General features: G+C 53.7%; 1 protein-coding gene across 1 annotated transcript in view; it reads left to right on the plus strand.

Annotated features, from left to right (window-relative positions):
* NINL (ninein-like) overlaps nucleotides 1–18,296 on the plus strand; it is a 167,231-nt gene that overhangs the window by 107,686 nt on the left and 41,249 nt on the right. Inside the window, exons 5-10 of the mRNA XM_011952171.1 lie at nucleotides 1,333–1,399; nucleotides 7,326–7,516; nucleotides 8,281–8,433; nucleotides 11,049–11,219; nucleotides 13,756–13,892; nucleotides 15,569–15,709. Coding sequence (XP_011807561.1) covers nucleotides 1,333–1,399; nucleotides 7,326–7,516; nucleotides 8,281–8,433; nucleotides 11,049–11,219; nucleotides 13,756–13,892; nucleotides 15,569–15,709 — 860 coding nt within the window. The remainder of the gene's footprint in view (nucleotides 1–1,332; nucleotides 1,400–7,325; nucleotides 7,517–8,280; nucleotides 8,434–11,048; nucleotides 11,220–13,755; nucleotides 13,893–15,568; nucleotides 15,710–18,296) is intronic.

Raw genomic sequence — 18,296 nt, forward strand, 5'->3', positions numbered from 1 at the left:
CAGAGTCTCGTGGGGCTTCATGTTAAGAAATATGTCCATGGGGCAGGTCCACAGCTTGTAAGTTAAGCATGGACTGGGTCGAACCATTTTCAAGGATTCCAAAAGGTTCCTGGTTCCTGCTGTCTGTACCGTCAGCTTCTGCCAGGTGGGTCTCCATCAGGAGCACCTCCTTCTTAGGTCGGGGCCCCAGGTGGACTTGTTTACCATTTGTCTTCACCATTTGTGGAGGCAAAGAGGAAAAACAACCAAAATATATTTAAATCTTAGAGTCTCTTTTCTCAGGGGCATGTGACATCTAGGCGATGCCAGTAAATCCAGAATATTCCTTTTTCGTTCTGTTTTAAAAATTTGGACCTCAGGGATGGAGAGATAGTGAATCTACTCCTTGTGGTGGATCTTCATTGGTGCCATTCTGCTTCTTAAATCATCTTTGATTCCCAAAACCTGAACACGGGGAAAGCCGCCTTTAGGGTTGTCAGTGCAGTTGAACTCAAAAAATGGGTTTCAGTATTTATCACCAACTCACAGATTCTCCCCAGTCAGAGCCAGTGCCAGCTTTGAAGCATACAGAGTCTTGGTCACCAGGCATTCATTCCACAGTCAGTTGTGGGGACACGCAACACCCGGACAAAAGCAGACTTTGACTCTGGTTGGCTGACGCAGTCACTGCAGCACGAGGTTTTTACTTAAGTCGCATGTTTCTTGATGGCCCCGGCTCTTGTCTTGGGTGCAGGTTTGCAAAGGCTGCTGGGGTGTGAGGTGATTACCAGGTGCTGTGCTATCCCGAGCCCTTGAAGGGATACGGAAACCTGCTCTCTCACCTTGCGACTGTTTGCTGAACTGATGTGGTTGATGAGGGAAAGGTGCAGAGAGGCGTGTTGCAAGCATCGTATGGAGAGTGTGTCCCGAGACTGAATGATTGACTGTGGCTGCAGGGCTGGTTTCTTTCAAGTGCTGGATCTGAAGCCATCACCATCATCACCATGCAGAGGGGGACAGGCTTCTCTGCTGCTAGGACACAAGTGTTTGATTGTATTTGCAGGGTCAACTGTTGACGAATGGATTTATGTTGAGGAGCCCGAGCGTGCGGAACAAGGCGTGTCCCCTGTCTCCCTGGCCCAGCCCCTCGCTGTTGCTAGGCGGGGCTCACTTGGGGCTGCTAGCTGGCATGCAGGGCAGCCCCAAAGTGGGGGTGGGCTTTTCCTCTGAGGGATTGACTCCATACTCAGCCATCTGCCACTTCCCCAAACATCCTGCTCTCTTTGTTCCCGGTGCTCCGTCCCCAGCAGCACCCCCTGGAACTCACAGCCTTCTCTCTGCATCTTTCTGCAGAGTCTCAAGTCAGATGAAGAGGCCGAGAGCGCTAAAGAAGCTCAGAATGAATTATTCGAAGCACAAGGTAAAGCCTCAGCCTCGCATTTGGTGCTCTCTGCCTTTGCCCAGAGCTTTGAAATCTGAACCGGGTCACTGGGCAGTACACACCACAAGTTTAATTTCCTGGGAAATGCGTGGGGTGAGTTGTGTCCTTCTGGATTCCTCCTTCTCCAGGAGTGGTCAGAATGTCATCATCTCAGCAGTGAGGCCGTCACTCGGTCCTCATCCTCCCAAGGTCAGACCCTGGGGCAGAGGCCCGTGGCCGAGGGAGCAGTGTGGTTCGTCACACTTTATGGTCTGCAAGTACCGATGTGACCGTAGCTGGCAGGTGTGGCCCTGTGGTTTCAGGCAGGAGGGCCTTGCTTGGCGCCGTCACCTCAGACTGCCCCTACACCTCCTTTCTGGCACGCTGGGCTAGATACAGCCTCTGCCCTGCTGTGCAGGGGCATTCTTAGCACCCACCAGGGTTTCATCTGTCCCACAAATGGAGTGTAATACCTGGTCCTGGAGCTTAGAGCCTTATGTAGCAGCCAGAAGGCCAGCAGCTGGGACACAGAAGCAAATCACAGGGTGCAGCTCACAGTGCTGTGCAGCGTGCAGGGGAGGCTCACCATCCGTGCTGCTGTGGCGCCCTCTGCAAGATCTGGCATTTTGTGAAGAGAAGCTACATGCAGGGGCATGATCGAGACTTCAGCTCCCTCACCACGTTTCTGGAGTGACATGCATTACATGTGTTGTGGGGACAGAAAGCTAGACAAAAAAACTTCCCAGTGGATCCCCCTGGGGAGAGGAACAAAGGCTCTGGTAGAGGAGGACTTCTTTTTAATTTTAATTATCTTGTGCTTGCCTATAATACTTCCTTGACATTAAAAAGCAAACAAAAATATTAATTGTGAATCCTAGAGTATTTTGGATAGAAAAGACCAACACCTATGCAAACAATGCAAAAACAGAAGACTCCGTAGAAGTGACTGCTGACTTACCTGATGCCTGTAGGAGTGAAGAAAGGGGCCCCACAGAGAGGTGGGTGTGAGAGGATCAGCCTGGTGGCCAGACGCTGAGCTCTGAGGAACTACCCAGGTGTGAAGCTGGCAACCTGGCTAACCCTTGCAGCAGGCTTGGCATAATCCAAGCATCCCTCCTCTCAGAGCAGCTTGGGGCTCAGGGGTGAGGTCTTGCTAAGCTTGGTAACAAGAGCTGAGGTTCACACCAGGCTCTTATGATCACAGCACAAGCTTTTACATCGCTGCTGCAGAGCTTCTCCGAGGAGCAGGGCTACAGTGCTCAAGGAAGGATTGGAGAAGGTGAGAGACGTAGGATGGACTCCATTGCATCTAGAGCCTCTGTCGGGACACTTGAAGGCTGGGTCTGAAATCATATGAAGCGTCACTGATGCGTCTGGGCTGGAGGAGCTCAGCTGAGGACAGCCTCGGAGGGGTTGTAGCAGGCCTCAGCGTGGCTGGGCTTCCTTACAGCATGGTGGCTCTGGGTAGTCAACTGCCTCACCTGGTGGCTCAGGGCCCTAAGGACATGTCCCAAAAACAGGGCTGGGATTTGCTCACTGAGTTCAGGCCAGCCTCAAAGTCACAAAGCAGCCCTTCCACCACGTTCTGTTGATCAAAGCTGTCACAAGGCTACCAGATTCAAGGAGAAGGGACACAGACCTGAAGCAAAGAGTGTCAAAGAAATTTGAAGCCGCATTTCCAAACTGCCTCACATGGGCAGGCTGAAAGCAAGAAGGAAGGCAAAGAGGGGAGAAGTTAGAACGGGGGATGTCATGTGCTTCAGGAAACAGGAAGGCTGGCGCATTGATGGATGTGTAGGGAGCAAACTGCGGGATCCTTAGCAGCCAGGCATGTAAGGTGCAGGTATAGGGGAGTACAGGCGGCTGCCATGGCCTTTGAGGAGGCAGTGATGGGAGGAGCTAGTAATTCAGGGTGCAGGGATGCAGGTGACTGGGGAGGAGAGGCTGGAGCCCGGCTGAACGCTGAGAGCCCTCTTCAGGCTGCCAGCGCCCCCGTCTCTCCCTGTTGCAGAAGGATCAGGGTGGCAGCGTTGGGTGTGTCCCCTTGCAGGAGGCATGAGGCCATCCCAGGAAGTCATCAGGCTGCAGGCGGCACTGGATCCCACCGGTGAGGCGTGGGCAGGGTCAGTGGCTCCCAGTCAGTGCCCTGTACCCCAGGAACCCCCAACCCCAGACAGGGTGCCCTGCCATTCTCTTTGCCCTGGGCTGGGCTGCAGGCCAGGCAGGCCGCTGACCATGCAGGGCAGGCAGTAGCGCTGGTCTGTGTTCCTTAGTCCTGTGAGCAGTTTCACTGTCTTTCCAGGCTTTTCCATGTGAGTCAGTGGATGCCCTAATGAGGCCTCCCCACACAGGCGGTCACATGGGCTGACTGTGCAGAAACGTATAGCTTGGATAGAGGGCATTGCCCGGGGATTTCTGCCAAAGTAAACAGTTAGCATCCCTTGGACCGTGGTCCTTGAAGGCCTGGGCCATTTGTTGTTCAACTTTTTTTTTTTTTGAGGCAGAGTCTCACTCTGTCGCCCAGGCTGGAGTGCAGTGGCGTGATCTCGGCTCACTGCAAGCTCTGCCTCCCGCGTTCACGCCATTCTCCTGCCTCAGCTTCCCAAGTAGCTGGGACTACAGGCGCCCGCCACCACACCCGGCTAATTTTTTGTATTTTTAGTAGAGACGGGGTTTCACCGTGTTAGCCAGGATGGTCTCGAGATCTCCTGACCTCGTGATCCGCCCGCCTCAGCCTCCCAAAGTGTAGGGATTACAGGCGTGAGCCACCACGCCCGGCCTTTGTTCAACTTTTATCTCAGTAAATGTCAGGGGAACTGACCTGAGCTTCCAGCTGTGGTGCTGAACAAAGCAGGCAGACTCCTATGTGCTGAGAAAAGTCAGCCAAGCCACTGTGTCTTCCATCCTTGACTTGATGTCTAGATCTAGGGCAGCGAAGGGAAGGGCTTGCAGGAGGAGGCTGTTTGTCACCCAGTGATTTCAGTGCTCTCTGCCTGGAGAGCAGGTCGTGGTTCCTCCCAGCAGTTTACAGAAAGCTTTGTGCAGGATCAGAGCTGACAGACGCTAGTGCGCACACACTCGTGTCAAGCTCAGAGGACTTGCCCGACCTCTTCTGCCAGCCTGAGAAATAACCCAGTATCAGGATTGCTTTCACATTTTTTCCTTGGAGATTTCAGGCACCTTAGGCTGGAAGGCACCTCGGAGGTGGCCTTTTCTTACCCGTCCCTTTCCTCTTGTTTTCCTCAACCCAACCCACAGTGTCATTTGTGAGCACACAGTCTGCCTTCCTTTGGGGGATGGTGGCTTTCCTGTTACCAGCAGGATTATCAGTAATTCATGCCCACATGGCTCATCTACCTGAAGGATCCAGACCGCTGAAGCAGAACTGCAACACTAAAGTCTGTGTTGGGTGGAAGCAGACATGTCTCTGCTCTGGGCCAGGTGGTGTGGACGAGGCATGGAGGAACATGTCTGGCTGGACACATAGCTCACCATAGGAACACATCTGGCTGGACAGCTGGCTCACCACAGACACTTTCTCTTGGATACCCAGTGTATGTCCTCATTCTCAAGCTGTTTCCACAGCTTCAAACACATCAAGAAGACAAGCGACTGAAGACAAAGGTTAGGAAAAGTGGCCTTCCACCACCCGAGCCCACTGATGAGTCCTAAGGACACCAGTGCCTCCTGAGTGAGGAGCGGAAGACACAGTGCCACCTGCAGAGCATTTATGCCAAACAAACAAATGAACTTGAGCCTGCAGCCAACCTAGACTTTGATGCTAACTCAGGTTTTCAGGAAATGTTAAGGATGGAGGAGCTTGTTAGACGATAACACGGGGAAGCAGGCAGATAGATCCGGATGTGGAACATTCCACAGAACAGTGGGTCTGATTTCTTTAAAAAGGCATGGGCTGTGGGGATTTGGGAGAGGTGCTTGTGACTGAAAGATGTGAGAGGAATAACAGCCAAGGGCACCCTGAGGAGTTTGGATGCTGGTTCAAACAAATCAACTGTAAGAATATATTTTCGAGATGCTTGGGAAAATCCTGTTGATTTTGTTAGGTGTGATAGTGGCATTGTGGTGATGTAAGAACATATATATTTTTTCTAGAGATATGGATCAAATATGTGGGGGAGAAGTAACATGAGATCTGTGATTTCAAATAACCGAGGTGGATCCCGACTCATGGTGTTTTGACTCAACGATTTTTCAACTTTGTGATGGTTTGAGGTCGATATGCATTCAGTAGAAGCCGTCCTTCGGTGTCCATGCGACTGTTCTGATCTTCACTTTCAGTACAGTGTTCAGTGGATTACATGAGACATTGAACACATTAGTCTAAAATAGGCTTTGTGTTAGAGGATTTTGCCCCACTGTCGGTTAGTGTGTTCTGAGATGTGTAAGGTAGGCCAGGCCCAGCTATGATGTCAGTGGGTTAGGTATATTCAGTACATCTTTGACTTGACGTTTTCAGCTTATTGTGGGATTATTGGGCTGTAGCTCCATCGTAAGTCGGGGAACATCTGTACTTCTAAATAGTTCAGCCGTAAGGAAAGCGGATAGAGAAGAAGCCTGTGGCAGGGTGCTGTCATAGTGGAGCCTGAGTAGCAGGTGCTCTGGGCTTCACTTTACTCTTTGCTCTGTGTAAGTTAGAAAGTTTTCAAAAATTAACTTATTAAAAGACTGGTCTTTTTATTGTACATACAAATAATAGAGTCCTCTCCCTCTTTTTTTTTTTTTTTTTTGAGACAGAGTCTTCTTCTGTAGCCCAGGCTGGAGTGCAGTGGTGCGATCTCGGCTCACTGCAGTGTCCGCCTCCTGGGTTCAAGCAATTCTCTGCCTCAGCCTCCTAAGTAGCTGGGATTACAGGCGGCCGCCGTCACACCCAGCTAATTTTTGTATTTTTAGTAGAGATGGGGTTTCACCATCTTGGCTAGGCTGGTCTTGAACTCCTGACCTCGTGATCTACCCGCCTCGGTCTCCCAAAGTGCTGGGATTACAGGTGTGAGCCAGTGCACCCGGCCCCTCTGCCTCTTTTAAATGCTCTCATGGCTGACTATAGAAGGTTCTCTTCAGAAAGAATTTCCCCATTGGAGGCAGATACTTTCCCCCAACATTTATTTTGAAAATTTGTAAACAGAGTGAAGTGCAAACAACTGTGGCATGAAAACCCATGTACCAACCACCTAATTCCACCTTTGGTGCTTTGCAGCTCCCTTTGTGGGTCCATCCATCCCTCTGTCCATCCATCCATCTCTCTGTTGGTCCGTCCATCCAGCCCTCTATCCATCGGTCTGTCTGATTTCAGAGTCACTGACCAGCATAGCTGTGCTTCCCCTGCATGCTTCAGCCGCCTGGAGCACAGGACTTAACTGTTGCTGGTTTTTCTCCCCAGCCTTATTGAGATGTGATTGACAAATAAAAATTGTATATATTTTAGGTGTACAGCGATGATCTGAGACATGTGTACATTGTGAAATGATGACCACAGTCCAGCCAGTTAACACATGCATCTCACTTAGTTAACTATGTGTGTGTGCTGAGAGCACTTGAGATACTCTTAGCAAACTTCAAGGAAGCATTCGGGTCTTATTAACTGTAGTCACCGTGCTGTACATTGGGGCTCCAGAAATTACTCATCTTGTAACTGAAAGTGACCCCCCTCAACCAGCATCTCCCCCACCACCCAGCTCTGTAACCACCCTTCTACAACCTGCTCCCGTGAGTTCCTCTTTCCTTAGAGCCCACATGTGAGTGAGATCTCGTGGTGTTTGTCTTTCTGTGTCTGCTTATTTCACCTAGCGTTATGTCTTCCACATCCATCCATGCTGCTGGAAAGGGCAGAACGTCCTTCTTTTTAAGGCTGAGCTGTGCTCCATTGTGTATGTATCAGGGTCTAACTGTGACTCCCCCCTTGCTTCAGGACAGCTGCAGACCTGGGATACCGAGGACTTTGGGAGCCCCCAGAAGTCCTGCAGCCCCTCCTTTGACACCCCAGAGAGCCAGATCCGGGGCATGTGGAAAGAGCTGGGGGTGGGCAGCCGCGGGCACCTGAGCGAGCAGGAGCTGGCTGTGGTCTGCCAGAGCGTCGGGCTCCAGGGACTCGAGAAAGAGGTGAGGGCACAGCAGGCCACCCGGCCACGTGTTCCTGGCCATGGTCACGGTTTAGTGTTGGGTCTGGAAACCCCTCTACCCTTCAGCCACTCATTTAGGTGCATCACTTTCTAATCGAAAATCCTTTGGTGGCTCTTGGCGTTTCTGCCAAAAGCTAAAAACTCCAGACACGTTTGAAAGCCCATCTCTAATGGAGTTGCCCAGTCCCACCAACTCCCTGCCACGCTCAGGTGTAGCAGGCACTTCCCGTTCCTTCACTCACATCCTTCCTCTGCCTGGATGCCTTTCCCTCTTCTCTGTGTGACCAGGTTCCACTGCGCAGCCAAGACAAGACCCCCAAGCCTGTCTGCATTCCCCAGTGGCTATGTTCCATCTCCTCTTGGGTGGGAGGCCAGTCTGCCTTGCTGGAGTTCTTCTCAGCCCTGTGGCCTTGCTGGGCCTCACACTGCAGGACCTGGCCTTGCTCAGCATTCCGCAGGCTCCAGCCCCAGCAGACACTAAATAAGCATTTGTAGAACTGAGAAGTTCTGGTGACACCCACTCACGGTGAAATGGAAACCAAGGCCTGCGGGTTTTGCAAGATAGAGGGCGGGGGTGCCTTGGGAAAATACAGCCCTCATGGTCTACACAGTTTTAAGGCTGGATGAGACAAGGAAACGGCCCTTGTTGGGTACCTGGAACCAGAGGGAGGGAGGGAGGCCCCAGTGAGGGCAGCTGGGTGGAGCTCTTATGGGTGGGCCTGAGGTATGAGGGCTTTTGTTTAGGAACTTGAAGACCTGTTTAACAAACTGGATCAAGATGGAGATGGCAAAGTGAGTCTTGAGGAATTCCAGCTTGGCCTCTTCAGTCATGAGCCCGCGCTACTTCTGGAGTCTTCCACTCAAGTTAAACTGAGCAAGCCTTGGTCTCATTACCAGGTAAAATGCAACAGTTAAATCCTGAACCCAGCAACCACTGATGTCACTCTCTGGTGACTAAAACTGCTGACTCCCTCCCTGCCTGTGTCACCACACAACGAGCTGTCCAAGAACTGGACAGGCCATGCACACACGCATGTATGTGGGAGGCTACACGACGTAGATTCTGGAGCCACATAGATTTGAGGTGAGTCCAGTATTGCTCTTCCCTGGCTGTGTGTCACTAGGGGAGTTGCATTCTCCAAGCCTCAGGCTCACATGTAAGCCGGGGGTGATTTGGGTGTCCACCTCCCGGGGCTACAGAAGGCAGTGCTCAGATGAGGAACGTGCTGTTCAGGTGCCCACCTCCCGGGGCTACAGAAGGCAGTGCTTAGGTGAGGAACATGGCTGCTCAGGTGCCCACCTCCCGGGGCTACAGAAGGCAGTGCTCAGGTGAGGAACGTGCTGCTCAGGTGCCCACCTCCCGGGGCTACAGAAGGCAGTGCTTAGGTGAGGAATGTGCTGTCAGGTGCCCACTTTCTGGGGCTACAGAACGCAGTGCTCAGGTGAGGAATGTGGCAGTTCCTCAGCCTGTGGTGTGATATGCCCCAGCAAGAAAACTCCCTCCCATCCTCCCCATTGCGGAATAGCAAGGGCAATATTTCTGTGTTAGTCTGTTCTCACATTGCTAAAGGAATACTTGAGACTGGGCAATTTATAAAGAAAAGAGGTTTAGTTAGCTCGCGGTTCTGCAGGCTGTGCAGGAAGCATGGTGCCAGTGTCTGCTCAGCTGCTTCTGGGGAGGCCTCAGGAAGCTTACAATCATGGCAGAAGGTCAAGGGGTGCAGGCAGGTCGCATGGCCAGAGCAGGAGCAAGAAAGCAAAGGGTGAGGTGCCACACACTTTTAAGCAACCAGGTCTCATGAGAACTCACTCACTATCACGAGGACAGTACCAAGTGGGATGATGCTAAACCATTTGTGAGAAATCCACCTCCAAGATCCAGTCACTTCCCACCAAGCCCCACCTTCAACATCAGGGATTCCATTTTACTATGAGATTTGAGCGGGAACACAGATCTAAGCCGTATCAGTTGCCAGAGGATCCAGTGAGTCTGTCTAGGATTGGTCCTGATAGTGTCCCTTAACCCATGCTCTATCTCTTGCACAAATACTGGGTCTCTCTGCAGTTTGAGGAGACCAGGGCATGGCTGCTGAGGGGCTGGATACTTCTTTGCTGCTGCAATTGGTCCTGAATTTGGTGAATGGTGTTGTAGGACCTGTAGTGCTATTCTGTACCGGGGTTAGGTATGCCTAAGAATCTAGATTTCTGACTCTAAAGTCAATGAGGGCCGGGCATGGTGGCTCACGTCTGTAATCCCAGCACTTTGGGAGGCCGAGGCAGGCAGATCATTTGAGGTCAGGAGTTTGAGACTAGCCTGGTTAACATGGTGAAACCCTGTCTCTGGTAAAAATACAAAAATTAGCCAGGTGTGGTGGTGCACATGTGTAATCCTAGCTACTCAGGAGGCTGAGGCAGGAGAATCACTTGAACCCAGGAGGCAGAAGTTGCAGTGAGCTGAGATCGCATCATTGCACTCCAGCGTGGGTGACAGAGTGAGACTCCATCTCAAATAAATAATTTAATTTAATTTAATTTAATTTAAAAACCTAAATAATTTAGAAACCTGGTGAAAAGAAATCAATGAGGACCCAGCACAGTGGCTCATGCCTATAGTCCCAGCAGTCTGGGAGACCAAGGCAGGCAGACCACTTGAGCCCAGGAGTTTGAGAGAAGGTGAGACAACATAGTGAGACCCCATCTCAAAGATTTAAAAATTATCTAGGTGTGGTGGCACATGCCTGTGGTCCCAGCTACTTGGGAGGCTGAGCAGGAGGATCACTTGAGTCCAGGAGGTCAAGGCTGCAATGAGGGTAACATCAGTGAGAACGACAAAGAAGAAACTCAGGAGCCAGCACTGAGGAAAGGGGTCAGGCGGCCATGTAAGGCCAGAGTGATCAACACGAGGTCCCACAGGTCGTGCTTAGTGTGGGCTGGGGAGATGCCTCCTGAACTGGCTTGCCTTCATTGTCGAACGCCAAGTCAACTTGGCCATGAGCCACTCATGCTGCATTCTGAGGGTCTAGGGGTGTGTGCGCCTCTGCCTGGGTCAGCGCACTTCTGCCCTTCCAACCTGCCTTGGGTTTCTTTTCACAGCTGAGGCTTTCCTGGTGCTGGCATGGACTCTCTGGGCCCCTGCCTCTGTGAGGCCAGACTCCCACCTCTGTGAATTCAAGGGTGGAACGTCAAAACTCCTTTGTCGTCCCCCTCCAAGTGATGATGAGTGTGCTGACTGGGGCTGGCCAGTTGGGCCACGTGGGTGCAAGGCCTCAGAGTCCTGGGTGTTGGGGGCCTTGGTTGCATGTCCCGGCTTTCTCACCTGCACAGCCATGTGACCTTGGAGAGGTCATGTGATAGGGCTGCACCTCTGACCTGTCCTCTGAGAGCTGAGGGTCTCAGGAGCTGTTCCTGTGAGGCCCTCTGAGCACAGGCTGGGGAGGATGGAGAGCACAGCAGCAGCGCACAGGCGTGAGGCTTTGGACGCTGGGCGCAATGGGAGTCTTCCTGATGTGCAGGTCCCAGAGGAGAGCGGCTGCCACACCACCACGACCTCATCCCTCGTGTCCCTGTGCTCCAGCCTGCGCCTCTTCTCCAGCATTGACGATGGTTCTGGCTTCGCTTTTCCTGATCAGGTCCTGGCCATGTGGACGCAAGAGGGGATTCAGAATGGCAGGGAGATCTTGCAGGTTTGGAACTGGGTGATGCCTGAGCTGGACAGGGAACCTGGGGGGCCCGTCTGCTGCAGAGGAGGATGGATGGAGCACCCCAAGCCAGGGACCCAGCAGGGGTTTGTGCTCTGTGCGGAGAATGCCATGCAAGGAAGTCCAGGTAGAAACCTATACCTTTTAATTTTTGCTACTAAAATATAGGACATTATAATTTAAAAGGATAAGAAATAAAATACAAAGATAGTGTGAAAAAGTCAATTTGAAGGTAGCCTTTAGCGGCTTAGACATTTCCCCTGAATGTTGGGCCAAGGAGGTTAGATGAATGGAAAGAAATTGCCTGTTGTAATGTCGATGTCTGTTGGGCACCACTGTCACTGCAGTTACTGATGAGCTCGGAGTGAGCCCGAACTCTCCCGGAGCTCCTGCCTGGCTGGTTGAGCTGTTCTCCCCTATGGCACCCACTTACCCCAGGCCCTTCCCGCATGGGCCGGGTGTCAGGAGGCGCACCCTTCCCTCCGTGTTCTGCTGGGGCTGCCTGGGAGGGAAGTTGTGGTCCTCGCATGGGACACAGCTCCTCACAGGCTCAGGCTTCCCAGAGGGACGCAGGCCAGCCCTGGAGATTTGGAAGGAGCTCTGCCCTGGCACAATTTGGTGACACCTGTGCAGGGGCAGAAGTGTGCAGGGGCCCAGCATGGGTGAGGAAAGACAGCCTCACGAGGTACAGTGGACTAGACTTACAATTTTCATTACTTTCCATTGTTAAAAAGAATGTCAACTGAACAAAAACCTATTAAATAAGAAAGAAAGCCTACCTGCCCCCCTCCCCCATTCCCTGGATGGGGTGACAGCTGTTGTTGTGATGGGCGTCCTGCAGAACTTTTCCCTGGCACATGGGAGATGCATATTATTTATACATTCTGATGAATTTTTTTTTTTTTTTTTCAAAATTGGTATCATACGGTTTGTCTTGCAAATTTGTGCAACCCTTCGCTTTTCCTATGAAAAATCTGAGCATTTATATGCATCGATGTCCTCTTGCTGCTGTGCTGGCATTTCTCTGAGGCTGGACTCCTGAAGTTGCACCCTGTAACTCTTGGAGGCTCTGTCATATTCCCTCAGAAAATGTCCCGTTGGCACAGACAGACAATACAGGAAGGAGCCCAGACAGCCCTTGAAACAGTCCACCCAACTCCACGAACGAAGACCCTCATAGGCCCCACCTCATCTGTTACCGAGTCCCCCAAGATGGTAAAGCCAGACCTGCACAGCTGGCCTTGCAACTGTCCTGAGAGCCAGAGGCGGAGGCAGGATCACCAAAAATCGCTTGCAGGAAGGGCAGAGAGCACAGGTCTCTCAGTTCCAAGATGCCCGACACCTGACTCCACAGCTCTGGGAGTTCCCTGGCTGCTGTTGTGCCCTGGCTCTGATGAGTGCATCTTGCCTCAGCCCTTTCAGAACTTATTCTCTTTCCTGTTTGTACTGGAGCTGCTGGTGCTGCTCTGCAAAGACACCCTGGGTGGCTTCTCCCTCACTTCATAATAGATTACTGCCAAATTCTGCCTTGCAACTCAGTATCATTTCTGACCTCAGGCTATTGTGGCGGCTCTGTCCCTCTACGCCATCCAGTGACGTGGTGGGGAGCATGTGCTTGTGTAGGGACAGCTTTCCAGGCGGCTCCCCAGCCTCTCCCAAGATGCCATTGCTCCTCAGGAGCTGCTGGGAAGTGGGCAGCGTGGAAAGTCAGCCCCTACTTCACAGGAGACTCTGGGCCGGGCATGTCCTGGCACCTGCTTCAGCCGCCCTGCCATGGTGCCTGCCGCTGGCCTGAGCAGGGCATTTGTAGCCACAAGTGGAAAGCAGAGCCAGGAATACCCGAGGCAGAAAAAGCAGAGGCAGAAAAAGCAAATGCGACAGAACGTTAGCTGCCGCTCCCTTGAGCTGAGGGGCTTAGGGTGTGTGTGGCTCTATTTTTTGTTGTTTCAGTAGAATGCCAGCTGTTCTGTGCTTTGAAGTTTGTGAGGTGTATTCTTCACACTTCTGAGGGGAAGAACAGTCCGCTCTGGAAAGCTTTTTGGCTCTAAGCCTGAGGGCTGCTGTGGGGACCCTCTCCATCTCTCTACACTCTTCCTGGTGGCATGAGCTGTAGGTCAGGCCTCATCACAGGGAATCCCAAGGCTCACATCCTTAAAACAGATTATTTCAGAGGGAAAAGGGCCTTGTGCCCTGGCCTCCACAGCAGTCCCCATGAAGGGCCTGCAGGGCACTTGCCCCTGCCTGTGTCTGACACTTTGTCCAGGAAAAGGGATTCTGTCTAGACTGGGCCTATGCACCCCTGAGGCAGAGGCAGGAGGACCAGGCCATTGACAGCCCACCAGAGTTGTGAGAGATGAAGGAGGAGCACCCCTCAAGACACAGAGACCTTGGCAGACAGGAGAGGCAGGTGCTGCCTGGGACAGTCATGCTGGGCTAAGCCCTGGACCAGGGAGGGAGCAGAGAGTTGTCTGCTTGGGGAAGTCCCTCAGCCTCTCCTGCTTACCAGGCTTGCTGCTTCCAGAGCCTGGACTTCAGTGTGGACGAGAAGGTGAACCTTCTGGAGCTGACCTGGGCCCTTGACAACGAGCTCATGACAGTGGACAGTGCCGTCCAGCAGGCAGCCCTGGCCTGCTACCACCAGGAGCTAAGCTACCAGCAGTAAGAGGCTGCAGGGGACTGGGGAACGTGGCAGTGTGGCTGGCCAGGTGGGCCTGGGGGGGGGATCTGGGACACACAGGATACCAGTTTGCTCTTGTCCACACCACATGGTCAGTCCTGGGGCAGGGCTCTGCACACTGTCTGTCCCGTGCTCTCTGGTCCCTGAAGCCGGTGCTCGCAGAGGGATAGAGTAGAATCTAGCCATAGAGCATAGACAAGTGAATAGCAGCTGCTCATTCATGTGTCTGGGCTGGATGGGGCCTGAGGACCTGGGCTGTCTGAGTCCACACAATGTAAGGCTTGCTGGCTTTCCTCCCTCTTGTTGAGGTGCTTGGGATCTGTATGTTGGGGGCCCCCACTGAGCCCTTTTTATTGAGGTTTCTAAAGGACAGACCTGAGGCCCCGCCTCATCCTGCTGGTGCAGGCACTCATCAGCGCCAGGTGGGGTCCTGCCGCTGCCTCTAGCGCCAGGGGGCTCCCAGACTGGGCTGTCAACAGGAGGAAGAAAAGGTGCTTTTCAAACGTGGTCACAAAGTACCCCGTGAGGGGCCGAGAACCCATTCCCTTTTAATTGTGTCTGTTTGCTGTGGCTGACCATTCAGGCCATCCGTCTGCTAAGCAGATTTGCAAAAAGATTGTTGTGTTTTTGTCAATGTTCTGAAGCTACAGAAAAGATTAACAGAAACCACAATCTCAATCCTAAAGACTGAATCTGTCCACGTGCTGACAGCGGAGCCTCTGGCCTCAGGCAGCTCTACAGATAGAACCAGAGAAAGGCTTGACCAGGTGCCTCCCTTGGCCTTGGGACAGGAAGGGAGAAAAAGCTCCTTCCGCGGGGAAACAGTCACTGGAATAGCAGGTGCCACCAGTGATTTACCCAGTGCCTCAGCTGGGTCAGGGTAGCCGCGGAGCTGAGACCACACACACCCACTGCGTTGTGCTCTGGTGACTCACTGTGTGCTCACTAGGGTGCTGGGATGCCCATGCAGGGCTAACAGGTGGCCAGCCTCCTCCCTGCCATGTGCCCGTTACTGAATTAGGTACTTGTGATCCACACCCAGCTGCCGATGAGAGGGCTCACAGACCAACTCCCATACACCCTGGGGCTCCCTAAGCGATGTGGCATGCTGTGGAACTTCAGGCTCAGTCTTCCTGGGTTAGAAACCACCAAGAGGCCGAGACGGGCGGATCACGAGGTCAGGAGATCGAGACCATCCTGGCTAACACGGTGAAACCCCGTCTCTACTAAAAAAAATACAAAAAATGAGCCGGGCGAGGTGGCGGGCGCCTGTAGTCCCAGCTACTCGGGAGGCTGAGGCAGGAGAATGGCGTAAACCCGGGAGGCGGAGCTTGCAGTGAGCTGAGATCTGGCCACTGCACTCCAGTCTGGGCGATAGAGCGAGACTCCGCCTCAAAAAAAAAAAAAAAAAAAAAGAAACCACCAAGAAACTTTCCTTGCCAAGTCATGTGGCCCCTCTCTCTCAGTGTACACGTCTGGAAAATGGGCATAGCAGTTGTAGAAACTGCCTCAGGAGCGGGCTGGTGGAGCAGCGCCTGCTGTACAGTTGGTGTGCTGGTTTCTATCACTGATGCAGATACGGGGCCCAGAGCCGCCGGGCACGGTGGGTCAGGCCAGCAGTGGGGTCCCATCTGACCCTGTCTCCTTCCTGTGGCAGAGGGCAGGTGGAGCAGCTGGTGAGGGAGCGTGACAAGGCAAGACAGGACCTGGAGAGGGCCGAGAAGAGGAACCTGGAGTTTGTGAAAGAGATGGATGACTGCCACTCTGCCCTGGAGCAGCTCACCGAGAAGAAAATCAAGTGGGTTCTGGGTCCAGGATTCTTACCCGGGCCTCCCCAGCCCCTTTCAGGGCAGGTAGTGGACACAGGGCTGCCAGGGGCCAGAGCTGTGAGTGTGGCTGAGTGGAGACCCCCCTATTTCACCTGAGCCAGGGGGAATCCAGGGGACAAAACCTTGAGAAAGTAGAGCCCTGCTCTTCCGGGGATTGGTGCGGTGCCTGGCCCTGGCTGCGTCCCCGTGGGCTGAGGAGGTCCTGCCTCCTGCCCTTGCTTTGCTGATCTCTTTCTCACACAAGCCAAGCCTTTCTGCCCCTAGCTGCATGCCTGTGATGCAAGAGGCAGGTGGCTGTGTTGCAAGGGCTGGCAATGGCTTCCTTTTGGCCCAGTAGGTAGAAGGAGCCCAGAGAAGGAACCCAACTCCAGGTATCAGCTGTAGTGACCCCGGTGTGGGGACAGTTGTGTGGAACAGTGGCTGGGTAGACCAGAGAAAAGGATTTCTGTTTGTTTTTAGTTTTGTTTTTGTTTCTGAGATGGAATCTCCCTCTGTAGCCCAGGCTGGAGTGCAGTGGTGCGATCTTGGCTCACTGCAACCTCTACCTCCCAGGTTCAAGCAGTTCTGCCTCAGCCTCCCAAGTAGCTGGGATTATAGGCGCCCGCCACCACACCCGGCTAATTTTTATATTTTTAGTAGAGATGGGGTTTCACCATGTTGGCTAGGCTGACCAACTCCTGACTTGATCCACCCCCATCGGCCTCCCAAAGTGCTGGGATTACAGGTGTGAGCCACCGCGCCTGACCTTAGATTTCTGATTTGTTTAAGGATACAACCACCGCACTGCTTCATGAACAGAACATCTGAGGAAATCCCACCCAAGAGGGTGCCCCAGGCTCAGGCAGGGAGTGGGGCTTCTCTATGTTATTGGTGGGGCACACGTCTGCCAGGGCTCAGCTGCTGTTCACCTGAAGTTTGCGCATGCCTGGGGGGTCCTTCAGGGGTAGCTCAGGACAGGCTTTCCTGGCTCTGAGTCACAGCTCAGGCAGCAAGACATGGCTGGCCTCCCTGCCATTCTCCCTTGTCAGTGGGTCCTCTGGTGGCTCGGGAGGTCTGCCCAAGGCCACAGTCCTGGCCCTGTTGTCCCCACGCCCTTGGGTTCTTGGTCTGCAGGTCGGCCCACCCTGTGCATTGCACAACACAGACACAGCACTCACTGCCATGGCCCTGGGGGCGGTGGCTCAGCTGAGCGTGGCTCGCAGAGAAGAGCTATGCACGGTGGAGCCATGTGGTGTGGCACCCTCCAGGGATGCGGGCAGTTTGCCTAGGGTGCTGCAGGGTCCCCAGGGTGAGCCTGCAGATGGGAACCCGGCCACTGGCCACATCGCATGTTGGAATTGTGCCAGCTGCACCACGGGCTGAAGCCTGAAGCTGCTTCTCCTTCACCAAAGAAACCCTGAGCATCTTTGTTGTGCAGCTGGGGGTCCAGGGGTTGAGGGGCTACTGATGGGCCCATGGCCTCTGGGGAAGTGATTTTGGTTGGTAAGACAGCTGTGGTGTATCTCCTGTGTGCACCAGGGGTTGTTGTCTCACTTAACGGCCACTGGGACCAAATAGGCCATTTATTCCCATTGTTTAGCCAAACAAACTGAGTCCTAGAGCAGCTCAGGAACTGGCTCAGTCCTGCAGCAGTGAGCGTGGGTGTGTGAAGCTGATGCCCAGGTCTCCCTTTTCCTGGCCTTACACTGTTTCTAGGACAGCCGAAGGCCACTGGTCAGCTTTCTGGGGAGCAAGAATCTCAGGTGGGAGAAGCTTGAGGGCAGAGCCCAGCCACTCTCCTTCAGGCCTCCCAGAGCCAGGCACAGTCCAGGGCCAGCTCTAAGACCAGTGGACCCCCCATCTCCATAACCCATATCCTCAGGGTTTCCACGGATCTGTTCTGGGCAGAAGGGCGTCCCTGTTGCACCTCCTGCAGCCGCCACCTCCATGTGGTTCAGTCCATAGGGGGCGGCTGGGACAGGGCGGGGCCTCACCCCACCTCTGTTCGCCTGCACCTCCCAAGTCCTCTTTCCTTCCAGTGCTGGCTGGGGATGGCCGTACACAGCAGATCCACATCTACATGCGCCTCTACATGGTGTGAGGAGTTAGTGTGAGTGCGTGGGGCCTGTGGAGTGCAAGTGCATGTGGGGTCCAATGAGGGTGCTGTGAGCATGCATGGAGCCTCAGGTATGTGGGGTGCAGCGGTGGTGCAGTGCGAGTGCCTGGGGCCCATGGGGTGCACTGGGGGTGCAGTGCATGTGCGTGGGGCCCATGGGGTGCACTGGGGGTGCTGTGAGTGTATGTGGGGCCCGTATTGCCATGTGGGTGCTTTGAGCGTGCTTGGGGCCTGTGGGGTGCAGTGGGGGTACTGTGAGTGTTCTGGGGTTAGGGGGGTGCAGTGGAGAGTACTGTGTGCATGTGTGGGGCCTGTGGGGTGCAGTGTGGGTACTGAGTATATGTGGAGCCTGTGTGGTGCCATGTGGGTGCTATGAGTGTGCGTGGGGCCTGTGGGGTGCAGTGGGGGTGCTGTGTGCGTGGGGTGCAGTGGGGGGTGCTGTGTGAGTGCATGGGGCCTCT

Source organism: Colobus angolensis, unplaced genomic scaffold (genome assembly GCF_000951035.1).
Source record: "Colobus angolensis palliatus isolate OR3802 unplaced genomic scaffold, Cang.pa_1.0 Scaffold336, whole genome shotgun sequence".
Taxonomy (NCBI): Eukaryota; Metazoa; Chordata; class Mammalia; order Primates; family Cercopithecidae; genus Colobus; species Colobus angolensis.